Source organism: Meles meles, chromosome 3, assembly GCF_922984935.1.
Source record: "Meles meles chromosome 3, mMelMel3.1 paternal haplotype, whole genome shotgun sequence".
NCBI lineage: Eukaryota > Metazoa > Chordata > Mammalia > Carnivora > Mustelidae > Meles > Meles meles.
Genome location: NC_060068.1, coordinates 142,034,469 through 142,061,947, shown reverse-complemented (window position 1 = coordinate 142,061,947; position 27,479 = coordinate 142,034,469). Strand labels below are relative to the sequence as shown.

Below are 27,479 nucleotides of genomic sequence, written 5' to 3'. Positions count from 1 at the left end.
CTACTCAGAGGTAACCTCTAGTGAGCACTTTTGTTTCTGTCCTTTCTGGAGAGTCTTGCTTTTAAAATCTATTTCCCCTAACCTCCCTCCCCCTCCCCCAACTGCCCCATCTTTCTCTTAGCACTTTAATGTGGTTTTTCTGGATACAATCTGTACTTTTTTTGGATTGTCAGTCAGAAATGCACACAGAGTCTAGTTGCTATTGGTTCTTTTTGAATCTTGAAATACCACAATCGTCAGTGAAGTGCCCTCTAGTACCCTAGGGGAGGAGGAGAACATTTTCTTTCTGATGAAATGTACATTCATTTCCGTGAATATACCTGTGAAAGTCTTGTGTCTCTATATTGTAAACACTGTGGAATGCAGGCTAATGGACTCTTGCTGGTACTCTGAACTTTGCAAATGAACTTTAGTATATGCTGCCGAAGCAAGCACTGCAAATGAACTTTAATGGAAAGTAGATTACTTCCTTTATTGTACTGTGCAGTAAATTCTTAGAGTATTGTGCCCATTCAGCGCTGTGTACACAGGTGACCCCTTGGCTGGCCAGGCCACACAGCAACCTGAATTTCTACATTCTCACCATAAATAACGTGAGCCCTCTGTCTGGAACGCTATTCCCCAGCTCTCTGCACACCAGCTCCTTCTCAACCTCAAGATCTCAGCTCAAACTAGTCATCCCTTGTCTTACCCCGAGTAGACCCTCCCCAGGGGCTGCTTGTCACATCACTCTATTTCTTCTATTGAATTTATCACTGTTAAAAAATTATCTTGCTTATTTTTTGTTTCTTTGTTTGTTGTTTGCCTTCACATCTATATTATGAGTTTCAGGAGGCAGGGACCTGCCAGGGCTGATTCCCTGGGTTTTCCACCGCTACCTGGCACATTCTTGATGCTCAGTAAAGAACCAACTTATCTATAAAATTAGAATGCTTTTACATGACTGTTGTGGAGATTAAGTGAGAAAGCCTATAGTATAGGGCCAAGCTATGTATTACCCAGTGCTTTATTAAGCTGAACCCTATGAAATTGCCCCTATTTTTGTCCTACACAAACAGCAATTTCATAGAGTTAATTTAATAGTAGTTATCCAATAACTTTCAGAGATCAACCGGATTTCCTTGAAGACAGTGCACTCCCTTGTCCTTAAAGGTATGCAAGCTGAGGACTGAGCAAAGAGATTCCAAACGCCAGCATTAGGAAGATGAGTCTGGGGCTAGCAAGTCAGTAAGGACGCTGTTGCAATCTTCCCAAAGGAAAGGAACAGGTCTAGGATGGGATTTGAGAGAGTGAAGAGAAGGAAGTGGGCATAGACGCAAAAAGAAGGGTGTAGAAGACATCCTGGCTGACTGGGAAAGAGAGACCTGAGAAAGAGTGGAGTAGGCCAGGGTAATTTGTGTGCTGTTAGGGCCCTGTAGGAAACTTGACACTGAGTGGTCCCCTTCAGCACATTTTGTTGGTGTCCAATGTTGACTTAGTCTCCATTTCCTGGTTGAAAGCTTTCCTCTCCTAGCTTGCCAAACCCCAAGTCCTAGGTGAAGCCACAAAGAGAAGGGAACTGGCTCCATCCTTGTAATCCCTGAAGCAGTCTGGTTGGTCTCCACCCTCATTTATACTTATCTTGGCTCACTCCCTTGTTTCACTTGTCCTTACCCTTGACCTACAGTTGTTATCAGTTCCTAATTGTCTGGTCATCTGTTGACTTAGTAAGTTTATTCAACTACTTGGCTTACGTGTTGATCAGTCCCCAAAACTTGGCTTATCTGTGATGTTCTCCTTGTTTGACTTTGAGGGTCTATAGTATGGGTCAAAGAATGAACTTGGTAGAAGCTGGTCCTAAGTGTGTTTTTACCTGCTGTGCATTTTCCTAAAGCTCGGATTCTGAAAGAGATCTGTAACTCAAAAATAGTTAGGGACTCTGAGGAATCCTGAAAAGACAGGTAAAATTAGATCCTAAATACCTGCCCTGTGACCATAGCAGTAGAAAGGCAACAGGCAGGAGCGTACACCTGGGCTTTGGATCCAGAATGGGTTGTGTTTGATTCTCTTCCTATCATTCACAAACTTGGACCTTTGGCGGATTACTTAATCTCTGGTCCCAATTTTCTCATTTGCAGTTTGTGGATAACAATGATACTTATAGAGCTGTTGTGAGGATTGGAGGCGGTGATTCTATTGAACTTGCTTGATAGACAGTTCCCAATAAATGTAACCTTTAATAATGATCACGTCAGGGGCACCTGGGTGGCTCAGTCATTAAGCGTCTGCCTTCAGCTCAGGTCATGATCCCAGGGTCCTGGGATCCAGCCTTGCACTGGGCTTCCTGCTCAGCGGGAAGCCTGTCTCTCCCTCTCCCACTCCTCCTGCTTGTGTTCTCTCTCTTGCTGTCTCTCCCTCTCTGTCAAATAAATAAATAAAATCTTTTAAAAAAATGATAATGTAAGCAGAGTATGAGACAGTAGTATTCGTAGAAAGCAGTAGTAATGCAAATATACCTACTTTCCTGTTCTTTTGTTAAACAAACACTCTAATTTTTCTCTTTATAAAGTTATACATCTTGGTGCTCTAGAAAATTGAGAAAATACAGGCAAATAAAAAGAAGAGAATGGTTACCACCCAGAGAAGCATTTTGATGTACATCCTTCTTTTCTTTTTTTTTTTTAATTTTATTTATTTGACAGAGATCACAAGTAGGCAGAGAGGCAGGCAGAGAGAGAGTAATGGAAGCAGGCTCCCTGCTGGGCAGAGAGCCCCATATGGGACTTGATCCCAGGACCCTGGGATCATGACCTGAGCCGAAGGCAGAGGCTTTAACCCACTGAGCCACCCAGGCGCCCCTACATCCTTCTTTTCTAACCATATAAATGTAAGTTTATAACAGAAATGTGATGATGTAATATGCATTTTGTTTGTTTAATAATACATGTAAACATATTTCTGTGCCATTAAATATTCTTCTTTAATGGCCTAATTGGCCTCCACTGAGTGGCTGAATCATAACTTGTTTAATGTATTTCTAGCTCTTCGTTATTTAGGCTGTTCCTAATTTTTTGGTACTCTCAATGAATATTTGTGTAGTGACAACTTTGCATGCTTAATTGGTTATTTCCTTACTTGTTATGTAAAAACTTGCCCTGAAAAACAGAACGATTTCACTATTAATCTTTGAAGATGTTGCTTTGGCTATCCCCAAATACAAGAGTTTAAGTAAAGAAATAATGGGGAAGTCAACATTTTAATGCTAAGATCATGTTCTATTTTGAATGACCATCTCCCAGTGCACTTGGAACATACCCATGAAGGAAAAAATCTGGGATTCTAGGGCTTGTGATTTCTGGGACAAGTTAAATAACAGATCACTTTCTGTACCTAAATATTTGTAGGAAAAGTGACTTATGCTCGTTCACCCTGGTTAAAAGTCACATGCTTTTTCTTTCTCCAAATTAAATGTTCTATGTTCCCAGTCTCCATCCCACAGTGCTGGCAAGATATCAAATCTGGGTAATTATTGTTACTGCTGCCCCAGCCCAGGTTCATGTGAAGGCCTGTTGGTCTAACTCAGTGCAGCCAGGGAAAAACCCTCTGGCCTTCGTTCACACTGATACCATAAATGTGCCCCTTATTCAGGTTGGTATGAACCCTGAAAAGCTAACCATTCTGCTCTTCATGGAGGTTCAGAAGTCCTTTAACCTCCCAGGCAACCCATATGGGAGGCTTTCCTCCCTTCTGCCCAGGGCAGAAAGAGGCCCAAATTCTTGCCACTCAAGTGTCCTGCAAAGCCTACCCCCATGGCTTGGCCTTGGGGAGGCTTTCAAAAATCTCCTTTCTCCCTGACTACTTGGCTCTCCATTCTTTCCTTCTGGGACAGTTCAGCACAATTTCCCTCAAAGGCCCAAAGTAGGAAGGGATCTCTTCTTGAGCCTGAGAATGGTTATTTCCTGTCCTGCCACACAGTGGCCTGAGAGGTGAGTGAACAAAAGACCAAGCCCCTTCTAAGGAGTCGGGTAGGGGACAGAGGGAAAACATCTATAATAGTTCAAAGCACCCTTTGTAATATTAAGAGAATGGCAACAACAAAAATGTCCCTCAGTGCTTAAATGAATGACTGTGAATCCAAACACTGGAATACTATTCAGCTGCTGTGGCCAAAGATGACCACAATATTTCTTTCTTTCTTTCTTTCTTCCTTCCTTTCTTCCTTCCTTTTTTCCTTTCTTTCTTTCCTCCATGCCCAGTGTGGAACCAAGTCTGGGGCTTGAACTCCAGATCCTGAGATCAAGATCTGAGCTGAAATCAAGAGTCAGATGCTTTATCCACTGAGCCACCTAGGCGGCACCCCTTGGTCAGGCTTTCATGACTTTCAACCAACTAAGAGCAATAGAAGTGAAGTCATGTGCCTTTCTAGGCTAGATTGTAAAAGACGATACAGTGTCCTCTTTGTTTGCTGGAACACTGGCTCCTGAAATCCTTAACTGTCATTTAAGCACAGACTGCTCTGAGACTGCCATGGTAGGAGGAAGACCAAACTAGCCCACACAGAGAGCCATGAGGAGAGGTCCAGACAGCCTTCCGTTGCTTCATCCTTATGTCCTGTCCCCATCTAGGCCACCATCTGACTATAGGTCTATGAGACACCACCCAGTCAAGCTCTTAGCAAATTCCTGACCCACAGAAACTGCAAATTAGCAAAATGATGACTGTTGTTTTAAGCCACCGAGTTTTGGAGTGTTTTGTTACTCAGCAGTAGATAGCCAAAAAGCAGCTCTTTATGCACTGATATACAACAGTCTTCAACATAGAATATTAATTTTTAAAAAGTGTAAAATAGTGTATATTTTATATTTCTTCTGTGTAAAGAGACAACGTCTTGTATCTGCATAGATCACTGGTTTGCCAACACTCTGTGTGCATAAGAATCTCCTGGGGGGCTTTTAAAACTATCAGTGCCCGAGCTCACTGTACTCGAATTTGATCTTAATATCTGGAATGGAACCCAAACATTGTTATCTTTTAAAAGTTCTCCAGGAGATTCTGGTGTGTAGCCAGGATTGAGAACTGTTGGTATAGAATAACCGGAAGATAACATAGGAAACTGGTGCTATGCTTGCCTCCAGGAGGAACAATGGGGTAAGAATGGATAGTGTAGGAGAAAGACTTACTTTTCATCCTAAACTCTTTTGATCTTTTAAATTTGCTTGTACATGTTATCCGCTTTCAAGAACAATCAAACTTAAAAAAAGAAAGTGACACCCATAGCAGTGAATATATCAGAATAGCAAATTGGGAATAGCCTATTTGATCATGGGAGTCAGCCTGGGGCCCACTATAGCCTCAGAGCAAGTGACCTGCCCCACCTGGGAAGGGTGTCTGGTCAGGAAGTGCTGCGGAGGTAATTCCTCAAGGGGCCTCTCACCTGAAATGACTTACTTGTTGGCCCATAACACCCTCACTTCAGTTACTTTTCGGAAAGCAGTTTGGGAGAGAGTAATGGCTAGAATACGTGACCTCCAGCTGCCAACACCTCTGCGAACTCCAAGACCAATGGGAGAGAAAATGCCCGAGCTTATGTGGCTTCTGGCTGGCTGGGCTGCTGACCTGCTGTCATTGAGGAAAAGCAGATGAACAGGGTTTGGCTTATGTGTTTCACCTCTTAGATTCCTGCAGCAGGGACCTAGAGCATGAAGGTGAGGTAGGAATGGCAGACCAAAATCCGCTTCCAGGGGCCCCTGGGGATGTGTGCTTGGGGGGCAGGCAGAGAGGTCCGCTGCGTTAACTAGCAGTTGGAGATGCTCACCTGGGAGGGAGAGAGGCACCAATGACTGGCCTAAAGCTTCCTCTGTAGCACCTCCCTCTTGCAGTGGGTCATAACCATATGTTCTTGGGTTTTGGCACCTGGCAGCTCTCAGTTTGACCTCTGTTTGATCTCAGTATGATCTGAGATCAAAATCCACTTCTGGCCAGTTGCATGACCTCTTAAGTAACTTAATATTCTGACCCTCAGTTTCCTCATCTGTAATGTGGATTAGAAAGTATGGAATAAGAGAAAAAAATCATAGCCATTATTAAATTATTAAATAGACATCTGTTTTTACTGTTATCTATTAGAGGCAAGGATGCAAGGTGGATTCTTACATTTGACCAGCACAGTGGGTATAGTGGGTAAGAGTGGGTTTTGCTGTCAGATGTAATTGGGTTAAAATCACATTACTATCAGGGGCGCCTGGGTGGCTCAGTGGGTTAAAGCCTCTGCCTTTGGCTCAGGTCGTAATCCCAGGGTCCTGGGATCGAGCCCCACATAGGGCTCTCTGCTCAGCAGGGAGCCTGCTTCCTCCTCCTCTCTCTCTCTGCCTGCCTCTCTGCCTACTTGGGATCTCTGTCTGTCAAATAAATAAATAAAATCTTTAAAAAAAAATCACATTACTGTCACTTACTAACTGGGACCATGGGCCAGTCACCTTACATCTCTGATTCTCATTTACTCACCTGTAAAGGGAGCATCATAATATAGCAACTCCTTGAAAGCTGCTATTAGGGTTAAATTAAATAATGAATGTGAAGACTTTTGTGCACCCAGAGGTATACACCCAGGGATCAGCATCTGTTGCCACTGTGTGTTTCGCAGCCTACAGGTAGTTGGCCAAGTACTTGACACTCATTACCTCACTTGACCCTCTCCAGGACTGGGAAGGAGGGCACATTAGGTGTTGGGGGGGCCGTGGGGCATCAGCTACCTTTGGAGAAATGAGAACACTAATAGTTACTGGCTTATCTCCAGTCACAAGGGACAGCATCAGGAGTAGAACCCAGATGTTCTGATTCCCAGAACTTCTGGAAGCTCTAGATCTGATGGTTGACAGAAACTTGAGGATCATTTCTAGACAAGAAATTGAGTTATTTAAAATTACCGTGAAGAGGTTCGCTGCAAAGGGAGAGAAAGGAAGTTAACCATTTTGCTTCTTTCACCGGTGTTCTTGACCTTCTACTCCCCTCTAGTGCGCCCTTCATTCCTCACAAGCCCCCCCCCCCAACAGGCTACAAACAAGAGGAAGACAGAATGAATAAACATGTATTCAGTATCAGAGAGTGTCCAGTTAGGGGGCAGATAATTAAAGCAGGATGACACGGTAGGATGTGACTGGCAGGGTAAGTAGGCCTCACTGGGAGAGAGAGGGGACTTTTAGGCTACGACCTGAGACAAGAAAGACAAGAAAGTAATCAGGCATTCGGAACCTGTGTTCGGGTCCCAAAAGAGAACAAGCTTGGCGGGCAAAGGGTGGAGAGCAGAGGGGGAAAGACAGATGTCCAGAGCATTCAGGGAGGAATTTGATTTTATCTATACATGTCAAGAAAACCCACTGATGATCTTAAACGAGGTTGGAATTATATTTCATATTTATTCTTATATTTTTATTCACATCTTAAAAGGCAACTCTGGCTGTTGGGACCTTCAGCGGAGAGTAGCTTACACTGAGGGCAAAACCCCTTAACGTCCCAGCTGACCTTTCCCCATTCTGGGCCTTCATTCCCCAGCTACAAAGCGGAGGTGGGAAGGAATGGGGTCCCAAAGAATCAGCGATAAGGACCTTGCCCCTCCCCCGCAAACGCAGAGCACTTTACGGCTCTCGACAGAACGCTTCTGTATTTCTCCTGACACTTTTTCCTCCCTACGCTTTCACAGTTGAGGTGGAAAACCCGTATAAGACCTCGCAGACGAGTCGAGGAGGACTCGCCCTAAGAAACTGGGACTCGTGGCGGTGCTGCCCGGAGCAGCCAATCGCGAGGAGAAGAGCAGCCAGGGGGCGGTACCCCCGCGAGGCGCGCCGCGTCATTGGCTGGCGGCCGCGTCGCTCGCCGGCGGGGCCACGTGACTGCCACCTACGGAGCGATTGTAGGGGTTGTGTCTTCCGCACCTCTCCGGCTGTAGCTCCCGGCCGCTCCACGCGGTCCCGCCCGGGCCCCGCCTTTTTCGGGGGCCGGGCGATGGGCAGGGAAGGGGACGCGCGGGTTAAAGGGAGGCCGGTCCGGGACCGGGCTATCCCTGCCCGCGCCAGGGTGTCCGCTCAGTCTCGCCACGGCGGAGGACGTGCCGCGAGCCCTCGGTGAGCCGGGAGCCCCCAGACTGAGAGGTGAGAGAAGGGGAAGGGGCGCGAGAAGGGGGGAGTGAGAGGTGCCGGCCTGCGCGCGGTCAGAGGGCCCCTCTTGGGGGCATCTCGGCCTGTGTCCGAGGCGTGGTGGGAGGAAGCCGGAGCGTCGTGGTCAGGCCGTGGTAGGTGGGCGTGCGTCGGGGTTGCACCCTCGGTCAGCAGGGCCGATCAACCCGGTTCTCCAACCGCTGCGATCCCGACCCTGCTTCTCAGCAACCCACCCCCTACCCCACACACATCCTGCACCTCCTACGGTGCTGTTCTTCTGCCAGAGTCCTCATCTAGCCGTCTGGAACCCAGATAACAGGGAGAAAGACCGAGGAGATTGGAGTCGCCACCACTACCCAGCCTCCCATCCTTGGACGGATGGGGAAACTGAGGCTTGGACACACAAGAGGACTTAATTATCTTGGTTTTTAAAACCACATACACCTGGTTAAGTGAAAATCAGGAACTGTACTTCTTCGTAGACTAAGTTGAAATTCTTTCACTGGATGGATGGGACCACTGAAAGGAGGTTTTGCCTTTCAGGAGGAGAGGGCCAGATCCTTGCCTGACATTATACAGCAAGTCCTTTGCAGAGCTAGGACTTGTACCCAGCTCTCCCAAACTCAGAGAATATCAGGCTGGGCCCTTTCTTTGCACAGCTTGGGGACCACGTGAGTTAGAAGCATATAGAACTTAAACTTTCCGGCACCCATTCTAGTTCCTTTTTTCCATTTCCTTATTTCTGGTCCTCTTTATATAAAATCTGGAACTAATGTGATATCCAATATTGGATTAAACAGAAATTCTCGTTTTTGAATGTCGAGTAAGAAATGGAGAGCCAAGCCTGTTGGAAGAAATAAGCCCATTTGTTTTCCTTTCAAGAATCTCCAAGGACAGCCTAGTAGCTGTCTTTTTTTTTTTTTTTTGAACAAATGCTATGTGCCCAGGCACTGTGTTAAATACTTGGGTTAGCTTTATACAACTTGCAAGTTAGCCCATTTTATAGGGGAGAAATTGATGCTGGGTAAAATGAAGTTTTTCACCAGTACCATGCAGTTGTTGAATAGTGTAGCTGGGATCTGAATAGAGATCTGTCTGACTCTAGTACTTACCCAGTGATTCTCCTAGTGTGGCTCTCACCTCCCTGGCTCTGAGTCACCCAGGGTGCAGTCTTGGATCTCATTCCTGAATTTGCCTGAGAATCTGAATTTTAAAAGATCTCCGTATTTGAATACCATTGTACTATAATATGCTGCCTCCCCAGGGAAGATCTAGAGTTTACATATTCTGGGCTTTGGAGAGGTCTAGATTAGATCAATGAGGGGGTGAGCATTTTGAGCACTGACGTTAGTTTTACTGAGCATAAACCACCAAGCAGATGGTTACCAAACTGTAATTTCTTGACATGGCTTAGTTACGGTGAATGGAGGTGGAGAGAGAGGGGTCACAGCTTTTTCTTTACTCCATAGCTGTTAAGCTATCATTCATCCATTCACTCAAGAAATATTTGTTAAGCACTGGTTAGGTGCTGTACATGGGTCAAGGCATAGGAGATACAGCTGTGAACAAAACAGAGCAAGTTTCTGCCCTCATGAGAAAGACAATTAACCATGAATGAATGAATGAATGTATATAGTGCAAAATGGTGAGAAGGGCCATGGAGAAAAAATAAAGCCAAGTAAGGGGGATAGGACTGCAGGGCAGGGATGGGCCCAGGAAGGAGGCATGGTCATGGCAGGGGTGCTATTTTAGAAGTTGTGTGCGGGAAGGAGCTCATTAGGACAGTAGTTGGACAGAAACCTACAAGAAGCAAGAAGCAAAGCCGTGAACATAGCCCCAAGCAACATTCCAGTTAGAGGGCCAGCAAAAGTGGATGGAGGTAGGAACCTGCTTGGCTTGTTTGACTCTTGGCTGGGGTATGAATTATTCTAACCAAAGTGTAGTTACAGAGGTAAATTTTACATTGTTCTTCCTGACAGAAAATGAAAATGAGAATGTTACCACTGCATGGGTGTCATATGAAAGATAAAAGTAATTTTATTATTAATCCTTTACCAAACCTGCTTCAATAATGTGCATATTGCTTCAAGCAGTTTACCTTCACTTAGTAAAATTAGTAAGGTTCAGAAATGAGTTGCGCACTTAACCACGAACTGTTGATTTGATCTAGCTCTTAAAACTTCATAGCAAGGAAACAGACTTGGGGGTAAAGTGGTATTTTAGAAAGAGAGGGAACCCTGGGAATTGGAAAATGAGGGTTGATAATCTGGTCCTACTAGTTGAGCAAGTGACTGGAGGCAAGGATTCATAATCCCTTCTCAGATTTATTAAGGAGGCAAATGGGAGATGCATATGAAATCTTTTTGAAAGCAGTGAATTACTGTTAAGGAACTATTTAATAGTTCGATCCTTGTTTTACATTAAGTTATTTTCCTCTTGGGTATTTTACTTTTCTGTCTTACACTGGGCTTTATACCAGAAATAATACGTCATAGCGCCTGTGCTACTCGCATGAGCTTTATGGTGGTTCTACTTTTTGCATCACAGGCATAAGTGAACATTGTTAATCACTGGTGATGACTGGGAAGTAAGACTTTTTTGTCTTCATTACATTTACTTGAAACTCCACCTTTATTTCAATAAATATAGATATACCACTGTACACCAGTGGGAGGCACTGTGTCAGGTCTGGGGTTATGTAGGAATGAGGATGACTTGGTGTTTGCCTTTAAATGTGTACTCTAGTTTGAAAGACATGTGACTTTAAGTGCTAAGTAGTTATATGGAGTATGTCAGGGTAGCGTAGCCAAAGAAGTTTTAGCCCCTTTGTCCTCTGACATTTGAGGTGGGCTTTAAAGGAGTAGGAAAAGGACCAGGATAGATGGAGATAGAAGCAAAAGGCATTCCAGATGAATGAACAACATGAGCGAAGACCTAGAGGATGCTTAATATTTTCATGGCCTGGTGACTAGAACCGTAGTGCTTGGAAGGAAGCAAAAGAAAGGCAGGTTCAGCTCATTTTTGGAGAGAAACCTATAGGAAACTTTTTAGATTATATGCTGTAGAAGGTGGGGAACCATTGCAGATTTTTGAAGAGTGTATGCAAATGGTTTGCTCTCATGTTGTTAATGAATGCTGCTTTTGAAGAAGAGGCAGCATACCTGGTGGTTCAAAAATGTTGGTTCCGGGATGTCTGGGTGGCTCGGTTGGTTGGGACTCTGCCTTCCGCTGAGGACCTGATTCCGGAGTCCTGGGATCAGAGTCCCAAGTTTGGCTCCTTGCTCAGCAGGGAGCCTGCTTCTCCCTCTGCCTGCCTTTTCCCCTGCTTGTGCTCTCCCTTTCTCTCTGACAAATCAATAAAATCTTAAAAATAAAAAACAAAAAAGTCCCCAAAATGTTGTTCCCATTAAGTTTTTAAGGCTAAAATATGTCTGTAGTTTTCAAGTAGTTGAATGGAAAAAACCCGGAACAGGTCCATTTGGAGAGTGCAAAAGTGCAGATGTAGCAAAACATTAACAGTGGGTGAATTGTTAAGTCGTGTCATAAGAAATGTGAATATGCCAGTGTTCTATGTATCATTCTTTTAACTTCTCTGAAGATTTGAAAAGTTTCAAAATAAGCAGTCCGGAGACAGTAGGTGTGAATCAGACAGACTTGGGTTCCAGGCACCGTACCACTGCTTACAACCAGTGTGGGTCCTGGGATATTATTTCCAGACTACACAGACCATGCCAGTTACAGCCTCGTTTAGCTGAGATTTTTCCATAAGTGAAGAGAGTCTTTTGGTAGAGGATTTGTTCACATTAATATTAGGTTAAGACTTCTCAAGTTTTCCACAAACTTTAGATATAGGTTATTTTATATGATTGCTACTTCTTTCCCCTTCTCTGTCTGCTTTTGGATTATTCAGTATTTTCTGTGATTCTGTTTCTATCTCCTTTGTTGTTTTATTGGCTATAACTCTTTGTGATTAATGAAATTGCATCCTTAATTTATTAAAGATAAATTTATTAAGGATAAATAAATAAATTTATTAAGGATAAATCCTTAATTTATCACAGCCTACCTTCAGTGATAGTAAACCATTTCTTGTGTAGCATAAGAACTTTATAGTACTATGCTTCCTCTCCTACTTTTGTTTATGTTAAAATATATATTATGTTAAAATATATATTAAACATAAAATTCGGGGTGCCTGGGTGGCTCAGTTGGTTAAACGACTGCCGTCGGTTCAGGTCACGATCCGAGGACCCTGGGTTTGAGCCCTGCATTGGGTTCCCTGCTCCCTGCTTGTGCTCTCCTGCTCTCTGTCAAATAAATAAATAAAATCTTAAAAAAAAGTAAAATTGGCCATTTTAACCATTTTAAACTTACAGTTCAGTGCATCAAGTACGATTCACAATGTTGTGTAACTGTCAGTAGTCATTACTTTTAAAACTTAAAGCAGAGACTGTAACCATTAAGAAAGAAATCATTCCCTGCAGTCCCTGGTAATCTCTAATCTATTTTCTGTCTCTGTAAATTTGCCTATTTGTAGATGCCTCATGTACGCAGAATCATACAGTGTTTGTCCTCTTGTGCCTGGCTTCTTTCACTTAGCGAAACGGGTTCAGAGTTCATCCATGATGTAGATGAAGAGTATCAGAACTACATTCCTTTTTAGTCGCTAAACACTATTCCATTGTATGGCTTGTGCCACAATGTTTATCCATTTATCTGTGGGTGGATACTTCCGTTGCTTCCACCTTTGGGCTGCTGTGAATAATGCTTTTATGAACGGTGGCATACAAGTATTTCTGTCCCTGTTTTTAATTGTTTGGGGGGTGCTTATATACCTAGGAGTGGAATTATTGGGTCATGTAGTAATTCTCTTTACCTGTTTGAGAAACTACCAGACTCTTTCCCACAGGGGTTGTACCATTTTATATTCTCACCAGCAGTGTGTATCAATTACCTTTCAGAGAAACAGAACTCAGATTTTAGAAGTCAAAGGTAATTCTTTTTGGACTTTTTTTGGTTAAAGTAACTTTTTTAAAAATAGAAATCAATCTGTCCATAACAAAATATTTATTAAATGCCTTCTGTGTGCCAAATTTTATGCTAGGTATTGTGAGAGTTTGCAAAAAGTTTAAAACATCTCCTTGAACAATTTTTAATCTAGTTGAGAAGGCAAAGCATATATTCAGCTCATTCATTGAACATCTAAACAATGGAAATTCAGAGAAAAATGAGATACCATTTATGTGCTAATGACCAACATACTCTTCCTCTCCTCATTTATTTTTCCAGTTTCTGCTTCCCTCTTGGGGTCGACAACCCATTTCTTTCTTTTCTTTTTTTTTTAAGGTTTTACTTATTTGACTGACAGAGGTCACAAGTAGGCAGACAAGCAGGCAGAGATAGAGAGGAAGGGAAGCAGGCTCCCCGCTGAGCAAAGAGCCCAATGCAGGGCTCCATCCCACCTGGGATCATGACCTGAGCCAAGGGCAGAGGCTTTAACCCACTGAGCCACCCAGGTGCCCGACACCCCATTTCTGAGCGCTCACTGGACATCCTCATTTGGACATCTAAGGGAAATGTCAAACCTGTGAAACCTAAAGTCAAACTTTTTGTTGTCTCCTTTCTTTCCACTTCCTCCTCCATGTTCCTAGACATCATTCTTCCTTTTGTGTGTGGTCCACCTCACGATTTGTGTTAGACTTGCCCTTCTCCTTTATTGTCTCTTGTCTGGTTGTACCTCAGAAATGTCAAACCTCTTGCACCCCTGCCCCGCCTTGGAGTTCATGCCTTTGTCAGCTGTAGCACATGGGATGAAGTCCAGGCTTTTTGGGATCAAATGAGAAACTAATCTTTCAGACTAGTCTTAATCTCCTGCAGCTTCACCCCAGGAATCTGGCATTCTAGGTACCGTTTTCCTGGGTCTTGGATTATCCTGGGACCTTTCATTGGCCTGAGTTTCCTTTCCTTTCTTATTTGCAACTTCTTCACATTGGCCTGCGCCCTATGCTCCACTCTCCAAATATGCCAGACCTCTGTTGATGGCACTTAGATTGTCATAGCTCATCATTTATCATTGTCTTAACCCTCTGATTGTGTGGAGAAACTGGAGTTCTTATTCATTTTAGCAAGAAAATACTGATCCTTATGTGCTAAGCATCGTTTTTGTTACTGGGGATACTGTATGTGTGAGAAAGACTGTAATAGTTTCTTTAGTTTATAAGTACATAGTATAATAGTGCTATGAAGAAATAAAGCCAGGTAGGGGTTTAGAGAATAATGGGGTGGAATATTATTTTATTTGGAATGATCAAGGAAGGTATCTCTAAGGAGATAATACTCAGTTGAGATCTGAAGGATGAGAAAAACCCTGCAAAGATCTGGGGGTGGGGCGCCTGGGTGGCTCAGTGGGTTAAAGCCTCTGCCTTCAGCTCAGGTCATGATCCCCGGGTCCTGGGATCGAGCCCCACATCGGGCTCTCTGCTCCCCAGGGAGCCTGCTTCCTCCTCTCTCTCTGCCTGCCTCTCTGCCTAGTTGTGATTTCTGTCAAATAAATAAAATATTAAAAAAAAAATCTGGGGGTGATTATTCCAGGCAAAGAGAACTTGAGCAAGTGCAAAGACCCTGGAAAGAGAATCAACTTGGCATGTCCAGAAACAGCAAGAAGGGCAGTAGGAAATGAAGGTAGAGAGGTGGGCAGGGCTCAGATTTCATAGGCTATTAGAGTGGCCCAGATAAGATGGTGGAGGGGGGTGAAAAGTAGTTAGATTCCAGGTACTTTGGGCAGTAGGGAAAAGATGGGTAACCTGTCTGAGATGGAGCAGACAGGACTTGTTTATGGATCATATATAGGATTAGTGGGGTAGGGAAAAGAAAGATTGACCCCTTGGTTTGGGGTCTAGGTTCTGATGCATTGTGTCTAGCACAGTGATTAGCTTATAGTAGGTGCTTAGTAAATATTTATGATGTAATGAAGACCAGTACCCAATCTCTAGGAGCTCCCATAGAAAAGTCAACCAATCCAGCAATGGAAGGCTTGTTGACACTAATGAACATTTGTAGAATAAGCAAAGGTTGCAAATCCACGGAACAAAGATGGGTCTGAATTTTCATCTGATGGGGAACAGTCTTTCCTTTTGCTTCAGGAGGCCTGCCCTCTCACAGCATTAGTTTCTCAGTCGAGGGCCTGGAACAGTTTGCCTAGGCTCCAGCCGTCCTGGCTGCAGGTACCTGTGAATAGGTTGGAGACGGATATGGAGCTATGATCTTCCCTGGATTTGTCTGGCAACAGTGGGTTGGAGGACCAGATGGCACTGTGTAAATGGAGACTCTGCCTTAGTTGTACCTGTTTATGGTTTAGTTTTTTTTAAAACAATCTTAAGTTCTTTCTTTATTCATAAAAGACAAAAAAGGTAAAATATTAATTGCTTAGTAGGAAAAGAAATATTAGCATAACAGAATATGTAATAAGATAACATATAATTGTTTATCAAATGAGTGGTATTTTAAACCCTTCTCAGAAACCTTCAGGTTTCTGTACTGCCTGCAGATCAAAGTCAGCCTTTTTTAAGCTGGCATACAGGATCCTCCAGAATCTCTCCCAGGTACCTTTGCAGCTTCCTCTTAAACCAATTTCCCATGTGCATCTGGTGCTGAAAACATTCTAATTTCTGATTCTTTTCTGCCAATCTCAGAACAATCTCTGAGTTTTCTTCTCCCTCATACATTTTCCAAGTCCTCTCTTACTCTTTCAACTCTGACCCAGACTTTAGAGCCCAGGTGAGACATGAGACAGGTTCTTCCCTTGAAGCCTTTCTGAACTCTTCCAGCTCCTGGAGATTTCTCCCCTGTGCAGATGCTGTGATCATGGTGGTTGGCGGCTTCGGTTTTATGTGGCAGCGAGTGTGGCATGTACAGACAGGTCGAGCAAAGCATGACTATGGAGCCATTTTGTTTCAGAGGCTGACTTTACCCCTCTCCTCTGAACATAATTGCCGTCTGAAAGCGCATTTCAGTTTCACGAATTGCACAACTGTTATATAAGCGATTACCAAAAGTAGACATTGTTTTGCTTATATCCAAATCTTCAAAAGGAAGTTTGTTGATTGCTGTTGGGCATATACAGAAGAGGTGTAACCTCTCTTCTAGTCCATTGCTCTAACCTCTCGGTAATTTCACAGGGATATTGTGCCAGAGCTGCTGGTAGTCATCTGGATCAGACCACCTTCTAGGTGGTCACAGCTGCATGTGTGCTGTTGAAGAAGGAAGTACAGAAATGTCTTTCCTTTTTGTGTTGCCTGAGCTACTGTTGTTTAATGTATGCATATGTAAATGTATTTTTCAAATGTTTTTTTTAAAAAGATTTTTATTTATTTATTTGACAGAGAGGGAAGGATCACAAGTAGAGCAGCAGGCAGAGAGAGAGGGGGAAGCAGGCTCCCCGCTGAACAGAGAGCCCAATGTGGGGCTCGATCCCAGGACCCTGAGATCATGACCTGAACTGAAGGCAGAGGCTTAACCCACTGAGCCACCCAGGCGCCCCTCAAATTTTTTTTTCCCCACTTTGGATTCCTGCAAAGTTCGAATGTTTTCCTCTTGAACCTTTCCTCTTCTCACTCTCAATGATCAGTGTTATTAGAGGGAGAAACTAACCTAGACGATACAGTAGAATCATATTTTGTTAAACTTCTTGGAATGTATAGTTTGTATTTCAACCTCCTTAAAATGGATGTCTGGCTATAAGCTCTATTCCAAGGATAAACACTGTCATTTCTTAATGTTCATGGAGCAATTGATGACTGTTATAATTGAAAGCAGCAGTTGTCTTGGGGAAATGAGAGGATTTTTGTGCAAAATGGTATTTGAAAAATATGTTCCTGAGTAGATATTTCCACTTGAAAATAAATATTGCTTTGCATCCTACTTTTTTTCTGTATTTGAGTTATTTGGTTAGCCAGTGTTGTAGTTCCTATTTTAGAAAGCATATGCCTGGACATTTTGGAGGATACAAAGACTACTTAGAGTGTAACTTGTTCCCAAGAGCTTAGTTTGTATGAAGGTCTTACCTACCATTTAGTTTAAGACAATTTTTAATGTAGTTTTATGTTGCTTTGGGTTTTAAAATAGTGTGAAAGAGAAAAAATATATAGTGTTGAGGAGAATTTTAGGAGGTGAGTAGGACAGATGATGGAGACTATAGATGGCTTTTAGATTCAGACTGATGGCTGTTATCGGTTCCACTTCTAGGACTGTTTAGCGAATACCTAAATTTTTGAGAGCTAGAGATAAAAAAGACCGTGGCCAAGATTGTAGTGAATGGAGAGTAAGGTGCAACTTTGTAGTTACCAGTGCTAGGTAGCAGGTAGGTGAAAGTGGGATGTTTAGAGTAGCTGAATTCTGACGTGTTTGGAAGTATCTGAGGTTAGAGAAAGCTAATTAGATAGGTGGTAGGAATAGCGCCATGCTCAAAAGGAACTATGCTTCGAGTCCTAAAATCTGGATTTTGTTACCTGGCTCAGTCATTTACAAGCTAAATAAATTACTACATTAGTCAAGTCCTTTCACTTTTATAATCTATCTATATTTAAAGTGGGTCTCTTGGGGTGCCTGGGTGGCTCAGTTGGTAAAGTGACTGACTTATGATTTTGGCTCAGGTCACGATGTCAGGGTCATGATATCTAGCCCTGTGTCAGGCTCTATGCCTATCATGGAACCTGCTTAAGATTCTCTCTCTCCCTTGCCCTTCCCCTCATGCTCTCTCAAAAGTAAGTAAGTAAGTAAATAAATAAATAAATAAATATTGGGCTTCTTATAAATAGCATATATAGTTGGGTTTTATTTTTTAAATCTAACCTAACACTCACTACCTTTTAACTGACATGTTTAGACTATTCACAGTTGTAATTATTTTTGTTTGTTTTAAATTCTGCCATCTTGCAAGCTGTTCCCATTGTGTTCCACCTACGTTTGGTTCTTTTTTTCCTCTTTCTTTGGGACTGAAAAATTTTTATGATCCTGTTTTCTCTCTACAATTGCCGTATTATTTATACTTTTAAAAAATTGGTGGTTACTCTTGGGTTTACAATATACATCTATTATCAGAGCCTGCCTTCAAATAATAATTTATCACCTCATATCTAGTTTAAGGCCTTACAATTCCCAATTCCTCCACCCATTTTTGTGCTATTTTTATATAGTTTATACATTTTTACATTTATATATTTTATTTTGCATATGCAAATTTTATTTTTGCATATACAAAATACATTCCTGTTGTTACTTAGAGGTTTATCTTTTAGAGCAATTAAAGATATTATAAATTTTAAAATGGATTTTATTTTATTTTCATGTGTTCCATTCCTGGACTTTATTTCTTTTATTTCTTTCTTGTGTATTGCCTAGACCTATTTCTGTCTGATATATGTAAATACAGTAGCACAGGTCTACTGGAAGTTCTCTTAGTATTTGTCTGAGAAAGCTTTTATCTCTCCATCTTTTAAAAGATATTCTCTGTGGTTATAGAATTGTTGACAGCTGTTTTTCTGTGATAAAGGCATTACTCTGTTATCTTCTGATGTTTCAAATGAGAAATCAGTTACAATTTTTGTCTTTGTTCCTGTACGTTTTAATTTGGCTGTCTCAGATGTTATCTTTGTCTTCAAGATTTTATCTTTGCTTTTAGCAGCTTAAGTATGATGTATGTAGGTGTGGGATTTTGTTTTATTTTTGTTTCTAAATCTGTTGTTTTTGGTATTCTCTGAGATTCTTGGATCTATAGTTTGGTTTCTGTCTTTAATTTTGGAAAATTCTTGGCTACTCTGTCTTCAAATATTTTTTTCTGCCCATTCGTGTCCTCTCCTTTTGGGATTCCAATTATACCTAAGTTAGATTGCTTGATATGTCCCATAGCTCTTGGATATTCTCTTACATTATTGTTATTGTTTTTTTTTCTTAATTCTGTTTTTTTCTTTCTTTTTCAGTTTGGGTAATTTCTTTTGACTGGTCCTCAATTTCATGGTTTCTTTCTTTGACTCTGTCAAATATGTTGATGACCCTGTCAGAGGCATTCATTCTTCATGTGTTAACTGTGTTTTTCACTTTTAGTATTTCAATTCAGTTCTTTCTTACAGTTTCCATCACTCTGTTGCATTTTCTAGTATTAACTTTTATCTTTTTCCTTCCCAGATAGCAGCCATGTAAGGCAAGATTAGGATTTTGTTGGTTTTTTCTTATGCCTCTTTTGCATATCTTAGGTTTGGAAAAGCCTTTTGACCCAGGAATCACCAAGAGCTGTTCCAAAATAGGACATAAGAAATGTACTCAAACTAGCTTGGCCTGAGTAGGAAGTAAGAAGAGAGTTAAAGACGGGTTGCATTGAGGAATGAAGAGCTGCTGTGTGTATCCATAAATCTGATTGACTTGCTCAGGGTAAGTGGTCATCTAAATCTGTTCTTTTCTTCTTTATAACTTAATAAGATCATAAAGTAACTATTATTTCACTCTCGTTAAATGGGATGACCAGCTATAGCCCGTTCATCCAAACAAAATTAATGTGTGTTATTTTTACAGCAAAGGGTGTGTTTTTCTGCCAATTCCAAAACAGGAAATTTTCTGAGTCTTCCATCTAATATATTTTATCTCTGTTTGGCCACAGTCATAAAGTTGTGTATTCATTTGTCCTTTGATTCATTCAAATATGTTGTAAGTCTCCTGTCTCAGAGTTGTTGTACATTTGTTGGTAATTACAGTGGTGAACAAGATATCCTTTCCTCCAGGAACTGGAGGGACTCTTACTTTACTAACACAAAAGTGTGATTAGTACTATTATGAAGCTGCAAAATGCTATGGGACACAGAGAGTATAGTGATTCACTTGGGCTAGGGGATTGGTCAGTGCTTTGTAGAAGAGGTAGCATTTTAACTGGGTATAAAAATGATTAGAACCTTGATGGTCAGAGAGGTTGATCGCCGTTCTAAGCTAAGCAAACAGCTAACACAAAGACATTCACATGTGAAGTATCTGGTAAGCAGTTTATGGTCTGTTATAAGAAAAGGACCATCTTAGTTTCAGGGACTTGCAGGTAGCAGTGAAGGTTTGAGACTAGATCCTGTTTTGTGGTATACCAGGGAGTGAAAAACTTGGAAAGAAGACAGTGATAGTGGGAGGGGACAGGCCATCCTGATACCTTTTCTGGACGGGAAAACTGCAAGGGGAGCCAGGCAGAGAGGGAGAAGAATTCTTGATAGTTTATACTTTGGGAAGTCCCATACCTAATGACTTATTTGCTTTGACTTGGCGATTTTGGTCTAGTTTTGTTTTTGTTTTTGTTTTCCCTGATCAAGATATATGAGGCTCAAGTAAAGAAAGTGAATCTGATACTTGCCCCAAACTGAACTTCCTCTTCACTCTCACAAAAGACAAATAGAACTGTTAAAATGTGTGAGCACTGAGAATTACTTAGTCCATTAATTCTGGTGTTTTCTTCAGGGTAGAAGGCTGAAGCGTCTGTCTCCAGAAATGTCTTTGGAAAGTGAAGAGCAAAGTGATCTGTCACCCAAGAATTCAGTTGAAGAAAACCACCAAAACTGTTCTCTGTCTGATATGCATCTGGAGCTCGAAAGGGACTCAGGTACTGCCTTGAAGCAATTTGAAGCAAGTGATCAAAGCACACCTTACCGTAGGATCCACATGGAGCCTCAAGAGAAGTCAACTACTGACTTGAAGCAATTCGTCATTAAAAAACTGCACAAGAGTTGCCAGTGCAGTCCAACCAGAGCCAAAAATATGATTTTGGGTTTCCTTCCTGTTTTGCAGTGGCTCCCAAAATACGATCTGAAGAAAAACATTTTAGGGGATGTGATGTCTGGCTTGATCGTGGGCATCCTATTAGTGCCCCAGTCCATTGCTTACTCTCTGTTGGCTGGCCAAGAACCTATCTATGGGCTGTATACCTCTTTTTTTGCCAGCATCATTTATTTCTTATTGGGTACCTCCCGTCACATCTCTGTGGGCATTTTTGGAATATTGTGCCTTATGATAGGTGAGGTAGTTGACCGAGAACTACTCAAAGCCGGCTATGACACTGCCGAGGGCGCGCCTTCTCATTTCGGGATGGCTTCAAATGGGAGCGCGCTGTTAAACCAGACATCGGACTGGATGTGTGACAGGAGCTGCTACGCGATCGCGGTCGGCAGCACGGTGACCTTCCTGGCTGGAGTTTACCAGGTAAGAAACCGTGGCCCGAGTGGTTCTTTCAAGCAAAAGCAGTCACTGTACTTGAAACCTCAGATCTCTCAGGGGTCTCAGAGCACTTAATAATTAAAGTTGTCATTCGTTGAATGCTCAGGACATATGAGGGATAGAGCCAAAATTCAAGCCCAGGTTTGACTCTGCAGGTAAGATAAGGCTGCTTCTCTTTTCTCAGCGTTAGGCTGCCTCTTAACCAAGGAATTTTAGTCAACCAGACTGTCATTATCTGGTTGTAAAAACGTTGACCAGCTAGGGACCTCAGATCACTCAGGAAAACTCCGTCATTTTACACGTTGAGAAACATTGGGCTTGCTTGTGATGTTGCGTGGTTGCTTATCCACAGAGTCAGCATGAACAAGCCAGGAGGAGGGTAACAGGCTGCGGGTTGGCAAAGGGAGGAGGGCAGGTGGTTTCAAATTGCAGATGGCCCCCCCCCCCCCGCCACCTTTAGATTTGATGCTCTGGTGAGTGACTCTCACCAAAGATGGCAATTTTCTTGGACTTCTGGGGAACATTTGAGAACCACCATTTCGTATTATTAGCCAGAAGAAAGGATTAGAAAATTAGATTCTCTTCGGGTCTCCCATAGAATCTGCTAAGCGACCATTATCATCCTGCCCCTGTCTTTTGGCCTCCAGGAGTCAATGCCAGCATTAAACCTCTTCTCCGTTATAGGCATTTGGTTCCAGTGTGGGCTGGGGGAGGGAGAGTAGCTCCTTTCGTGTGCTGTCCGGTGAAGAGGAGAGGCAGAAGCGGGTGACAGGCAGAAGAGTCGGGGGCTCTGCGGGGTCTGTGTTTGCTTTTTTATTAGTGTGTCTTACCAGTGAGAATAGGCTCAGTAGAATTCTGAGGAATCATTGGGAAGAGGAAAAAATAAAGAAATGAAAAAGTTTTGTCTTTGAGGATGCAGATTTGGTTTGGGAGGCAGTTTGGCATCAGCATATATACATATATGTATGTATATATCATATATATATGTATATATCAGCATATATACATTTCTCGGCATGAGGTGTACGAGTGTGCGCTATAATAATTTTAAATAGATTCTTTGATGTGAATCCAGTTTTTTATTTTATCAGTTAAAACTTCACTTTTATGGTACTGATTTGTAATTTAATGAAAACACATGGTTTTTTAATTAGGAGAATTTTTCCAGGTTGAGTTTTTATAATTTCTTGTGGATCCTTAAGAATTCTTTCTTTTCCAAAGAGGTCTGAACTTTATTCATGCTTAAGAAACATTGTAGAAGAAGGTAGGAATCTTCAGTTCTTATCTCATCTGGGCTGAGTAACAGTGTGACTTTGGTCTAGTTTCTTAGCCCTCACGTGTCAGTAGAATGAGAGGACTGATGTGCAGTTGCATTTCTTTCCTACCTCTGACATTTTGTGATGCTGCAGGTACATCTCCATGCAAAGCAATGCCAGGGTATTTATTTAGAGGGTTTAGAAGCTCTTTTCCACTTACATTTAACACTTATATATCCTTCCTTCCAGGTAGCGATGGGCTTCTTCCAAGTGGGCTTTGTTTCTGTCTACCTCTCAGACGCCTTGCTGAGTGGATTTGTCACTGGTGCCTCCTTCACTATTCTTACATCTCAGGCCAAGTATCTCCTTGGGCTCAGCCTTCCTCGGAGTAGTGGTGTGGGCTCGCTCATCACCACTTGGATACAAATCTTCAGAAACATCCATAAGACCAATCTCTGTGATCTCATCACCAGCCTTTTGTGCCTTTTGGTTCTCCTGCCAACCAAAGAACTCAATGAGCGCTTCAAGTCCAAGCTTAAGGCACCAGTTCCAACTGAACTCATTGTCGTTGTGGCAGCCACGTTAGCCTCTCATTTTGGAAAACTAAATGAGAAATACAATATCAGTATTGCTGGGTCTATTCCCACAGGGTTCATGCCACCAAAAGCCCCCGACTGGAACCTAATTCCTAGTTTGGCTGTAGATGCAATAGCTATTTCGATCATTGGTTTTGCTATCACTGTATCACTTTCTGAGATGTTTGCCAAGAAACATGGCTACACGGTCAAAGCCAATCAGGAGATGTATGCCATTGGCTTTTGCAATATCATCCCTTCCTTCTTCCACTGCTTTACTACTAGTGCAGCTCTTGCAAAGACCTTGGTTAAAGAATCAACAGGCTGCCAAACTCAGCTTTCTGGTGTGGTGACAGCCTTGGTTCTTCTGTTGGTCCTCCTGGTAATAGCTCCTTTATTCTATTCCCTTCAGAAAAGTGTCCTTGGTGTAATCACCATTGTAAATCTCCGGGGAGCCCTACTTAAATTTAAGGATCTGCCCAAGATGTGGAAGGTTAGCAGAATGGATACAGTTATCTGGTTTGTTACCATGCTGTCCTCTGCACTGATAAGTACTGAAATAGGCCTGCTTACTGGGGTTTGTTTTTCTATGTTTTGTGTCATTCTCCGCACTCAGAAGCCAAAGACTTCATTGCTCGGTTTGGTGGAAGAGTCTGAAATCTTTGAATCCGTGTCTGCTTACAAGAATCTTCAGACTAAGCCGGGCATCAAGATATTCCGTTTTGTAGCCCCTCTCTACTACATAAACAAAGAATGTTTTAAATCTGCTTTATACAAAAAGACTCTCAACCCAGTCTTAGTAAAGTCCGCTCGGAAGAAGGCCGCAAAGAGAAAGATCATGAAGGAGACAATGATTCTCAGTGGAATCCAGGACGAAGTTTCCGTGCAACTTTCCCATGATCCCTTGGACCTTCATACCATAGTGATTGACTGCAGCGCAATACAGTTTTTAGATACAGCAGGGATCCATACACTGAAAGAAGTTCGTAGAGATTATGAAGCCATTGGCATCCAGGTTCTGCTGGCTCAATGCAATCCCTCTGTGAGGGATTCCCTGGCTTGCGGAGAGTATTTCAAAGAGGAAGAAGAAAACCTCCTCTTTTATAGTGTGTATGAAGCAATGGCCTTTGCAGAATATCAGAATCAGAAAGGAGTATGTATTTCCAATGGTCTGAGCCTTTCCAGTGATTGACTGAGAAAGTAGATGGAAAGAAGAATGATGTCTAGCCAATAGGTTAAGGTTTGAAGTATGTAACATTTTGTAGTTCCACCGTGGAAACTGTTGCACTTGAAATTTTAACCTGGGGCGCCTGGGTGGTTCCGTTGGTTAAGTGTCTGCCTTCGGCTCAGGTCATGATCCCAGGGTCCTGGATGGTTAAACATCTGCCTTTGGCTCAGGTCATGATCCCAGGGTCCTGGAATCGAGCCCCATATCGTGCTGCCTGCTCAGTGGGGAGCCTGCTTCTCCCTCTCCCTCTGTGTGCTCACCCTCGTGTGCACGCTCTCTCTCTCTCTCTCTATCTCAAATAAATAAATATTTTTAAAAAAGAAAGTTTCACCTGTTTGTTAGACATTATTCCTTTGATGCTGATGGCCTCTGTAGATAACACAAATGTGGCAAAGTTTATAGTTGGGCAGAATCACAAAGAAGTAAATAATGTGGTTTCAGGCTTTCTTGCAGATATGAGTATTCTTGGAATTACATAAATACTGAATTGAACTGTAAATTAGCCCTCAAACTCAATTACCATGCTATTGTAGAAGATAAGCGTCTGGACTCTTCCTTCAGAACCAGGAGGTAAAGCCGAAATTGACGTGGGAAGTGCTGGCACCCACTTGATGTGACTCTTTGGAGAGGGAGTAGAAAGGGGGCAAGGAAACAGTGTTGTGCCTGCCCTGATAGCAGCAGGTCAGGAGGCTTCTGGGGCAAAGGGTTTGTTCTTGTACTTCTCTTTCCCAGTCTTTGCTCCCTAGACATCAGTAGCATCTCTGGCTTGGTGTAGGAGAGCATCATTCCTTAAGGCAGGGAACCATGGGCACAGTGTTATTAGGGATTTGGGTCCTGGGCAGGCTTGTGAAATCCTGCCAGCTGGCCTCATGTTACTTAGAGCATTATTCATGATACATTTGATGTTTTTAGTCTTGCCTATTTATTTAGGGTAAGTACGTAAGTGAAGAGCTCTTCTTAATCAGCCAGAATAATAGGAATCTTCCCTGTCTTTTCTTGATCTCAGTCTGTCCGGGTTTCTGAGTATTTCTCCACCATTAAGCTCTATGGTAGCTTTCATTCACTTAGTGTTTCTCATGGAACCTGTCTTAGAGTGCTGTGGATTACCAGCGACAAGCTTGCCAGGTAAGAGGCAGAACGCTGAGTCCACAATTCTAGGCAGCCATTTTAAATGAGCCTGAGGCCACTGGTAAGGATGGATTGAAAAAAGGAATGATTGATGGTTTCCTTTAAAATTTGTTTACTTAGCAGTGAATTTTTTTTTCCCCTTCCCATGGCATTTTAGCAAGGGTCCCTGGGGATTGACAGGCTTCTTCAAATAGAAGGTAACTATTCATCTTTAGTCTCGCAGGAATATTTTATTGTAACCAATGGAAAGGAGTGCATGGAAGTGATAAGATGCTTCCAAAAGAACATCAATAATTAATTGGTAGATGTTTTACTGAAAACAAAGCTAATGCTTACTGCCATGCACCTATTAATGTACAATAAATATGTATGACAGTGGCAGCTTTGAACTCTCTGGGTTACCTAAAACTATTATGCAGGAGGATTTAGAAACATCACATTCATACATCCCATCTTCTTTGTATATTATTTATGACAGCTGGCCACAGGTTATGGCCACAGGAATAGTTCCTTTTTAAAAGCAAGAATGTCCGACATTAAAATCTTATCATTCTGTATGTGGACCTTGATAGGCAAGAAAAAAAAAAAAGCAGGTTTTCCAAAGTTAGGACTAGGAGACTAATTTATGTGAGCTTGAAACATTTAGCCACACGAACACAAGCAAAATAATAATTACAGAAATGCAAATCATTTTTTAACCTCCTACTACATTCTAAACAACTTAAATATTTACGAGAAGCGAGCCCTATGTGTAGGGCATCTGTTGGAGTGGGGCACCTTTAAACATATTTAGCTTCCTTGTTGGCTCCAAAAACTCCCAAGTGTTGCTACTCTATTGGTAGAACTCTGCCCATCTGTTTACATGGAAAATGCTTTTCTATTATTAAAACAAAGCTATTTCTCAATTTAAAAAAAAAAAAAAAGATTTCTGTCTTGGAAGTGATTGACTTCATGGTTAAATATAATAAGTACTAAATTTTGACATCCTTTTAGAACTTAAATCTAGAATTTCAGAAATATTAACTGCTATTTGTTATTTGTGGGTTTTTTCCTACCCTTTGTTGGGTTTTAGCCACTACTTGCCCTTTCTATCCAGTTTTAGGAATAGTAATAGTGAAATCACAGTGTCTTGGTTAGTTGTTTGTTTTTAATCCCTCTTAACTACCCTGCCAAGCCAGGTTTGAATCCAGACCATTACAGATGTCTAATGCCATGTGAGAGAGAGTAAATGAGTACATGTTCAAGATAACCCTATAATTTAGCAAACATTAGCACAGCAAAAAAAAAAAAAAAAAAAAAAGTGTCCAAAGAATCTGGAAAATGCCTTGGAATGGAGGAACAGGATCTGACTTTGACCTGACTTCTCTGACCATATGTGGATATAAACAATTCTGGAAGTTCATGCGATTAGCAGATTCTTGAATTGTGTTCCAGTTTGTTCCTCTTCGACCCAAGCAAGCAAACAGGAGAATCTACTTTTGGCATCCACTTGTAAACACTTTCACTAGAATTTATACCTCACTTCTCTGCTTGGGTTGAGGCCCTCCTAAACTGACACACTGCTGATTGCTAGTATTTAAAGAAATCAAATCGGAAACCAAAATCTTAACTCACCAACAAAACCATTATTTCCATTTTTTTCTTGCTCAAGGCTTGGACTTTAGTTAATAGCTGATACTTTACACACTTATTGATACAAAAATATCTTGCTTACCCTAAACTTTAGAGTCTAAAAGAAGCATTTTCTCATTGCTTATTCACAAATGTATAAAATTCCAAATATCTTCAAATGGTCATTTAATTGAAACATAGTGTCTACGTTCTTGATGGTTAAAACTCTCAGAGCTGGAGGGGTGGGGTATGCCAGGGCACAGAAAGAGAAAGGATAACATTCAAGAGGAGTGAAAGGAATACACCATTGAAA

At 42.0% G+C, this 27,479-nt stretch overlaps 1 protein-coding gene across 2 annotated transcripts; it reads left to right on the top strand.

The window, feature by feature from the left end:
* The first annotated feature begins 7,922 nt into the window (after positions 1-7,922).
* SLC26A2 (solute carrier family 26 member 2) lies at positions 7,923-24,622 on the top strand. Of its 2 annotated transcripts, none has more exons than XM_045999740.1 (4): positions 7,923-8,126; positions 19,382-19,556; positions 20,616-21,353; positions 22,874-24,622. In XM_045999740.1, the coding sequence occupies exons 3-4, from the start codon at positions 20,646-20,648 to the stop codon at positions 24,389-24,391; spliced, it is 2,226 nt and encodes a 741-aa protein (XP_045855696.1). In that variant the 5' UTR covers positions 7,923-8,126; positions 19,382-19,556; positions 20,616-20,645; the 3' UTR covers positions 24,392-24,622. The 2 variants fall into 2 exon arrangements, with proteins under 2 accessions (XP_045855696.1, XP_045855697.1); XM_045999741.1 differs by lacking the exon at positions 7,923-8,126 and adding an exon at positions 16,663-16,707.
* The last annotated feature ends 2,857 nt before the right edge of the window (positions 24,623-27,479 follow it).

What these genes read in the sequence shown, in the direction of transcription:
- SLC26A2 (XM_045999740.1), top strand. Translation starts at nt 20,646, where the DNA reads ATGTCTTTGGAAAGTGAAGAGCAAAGTGATCTGTCACCCAAGAATTCA. An exon ending in TCCTGGCTGGAGTTTACCAG is followed by an intron (nt 21,354 to 22,873) that starts GTAAGAAACCGT and finishes CCTTCCTTCCAG; the next exon opens with GTAGCGATGGGCTTCTTCCA.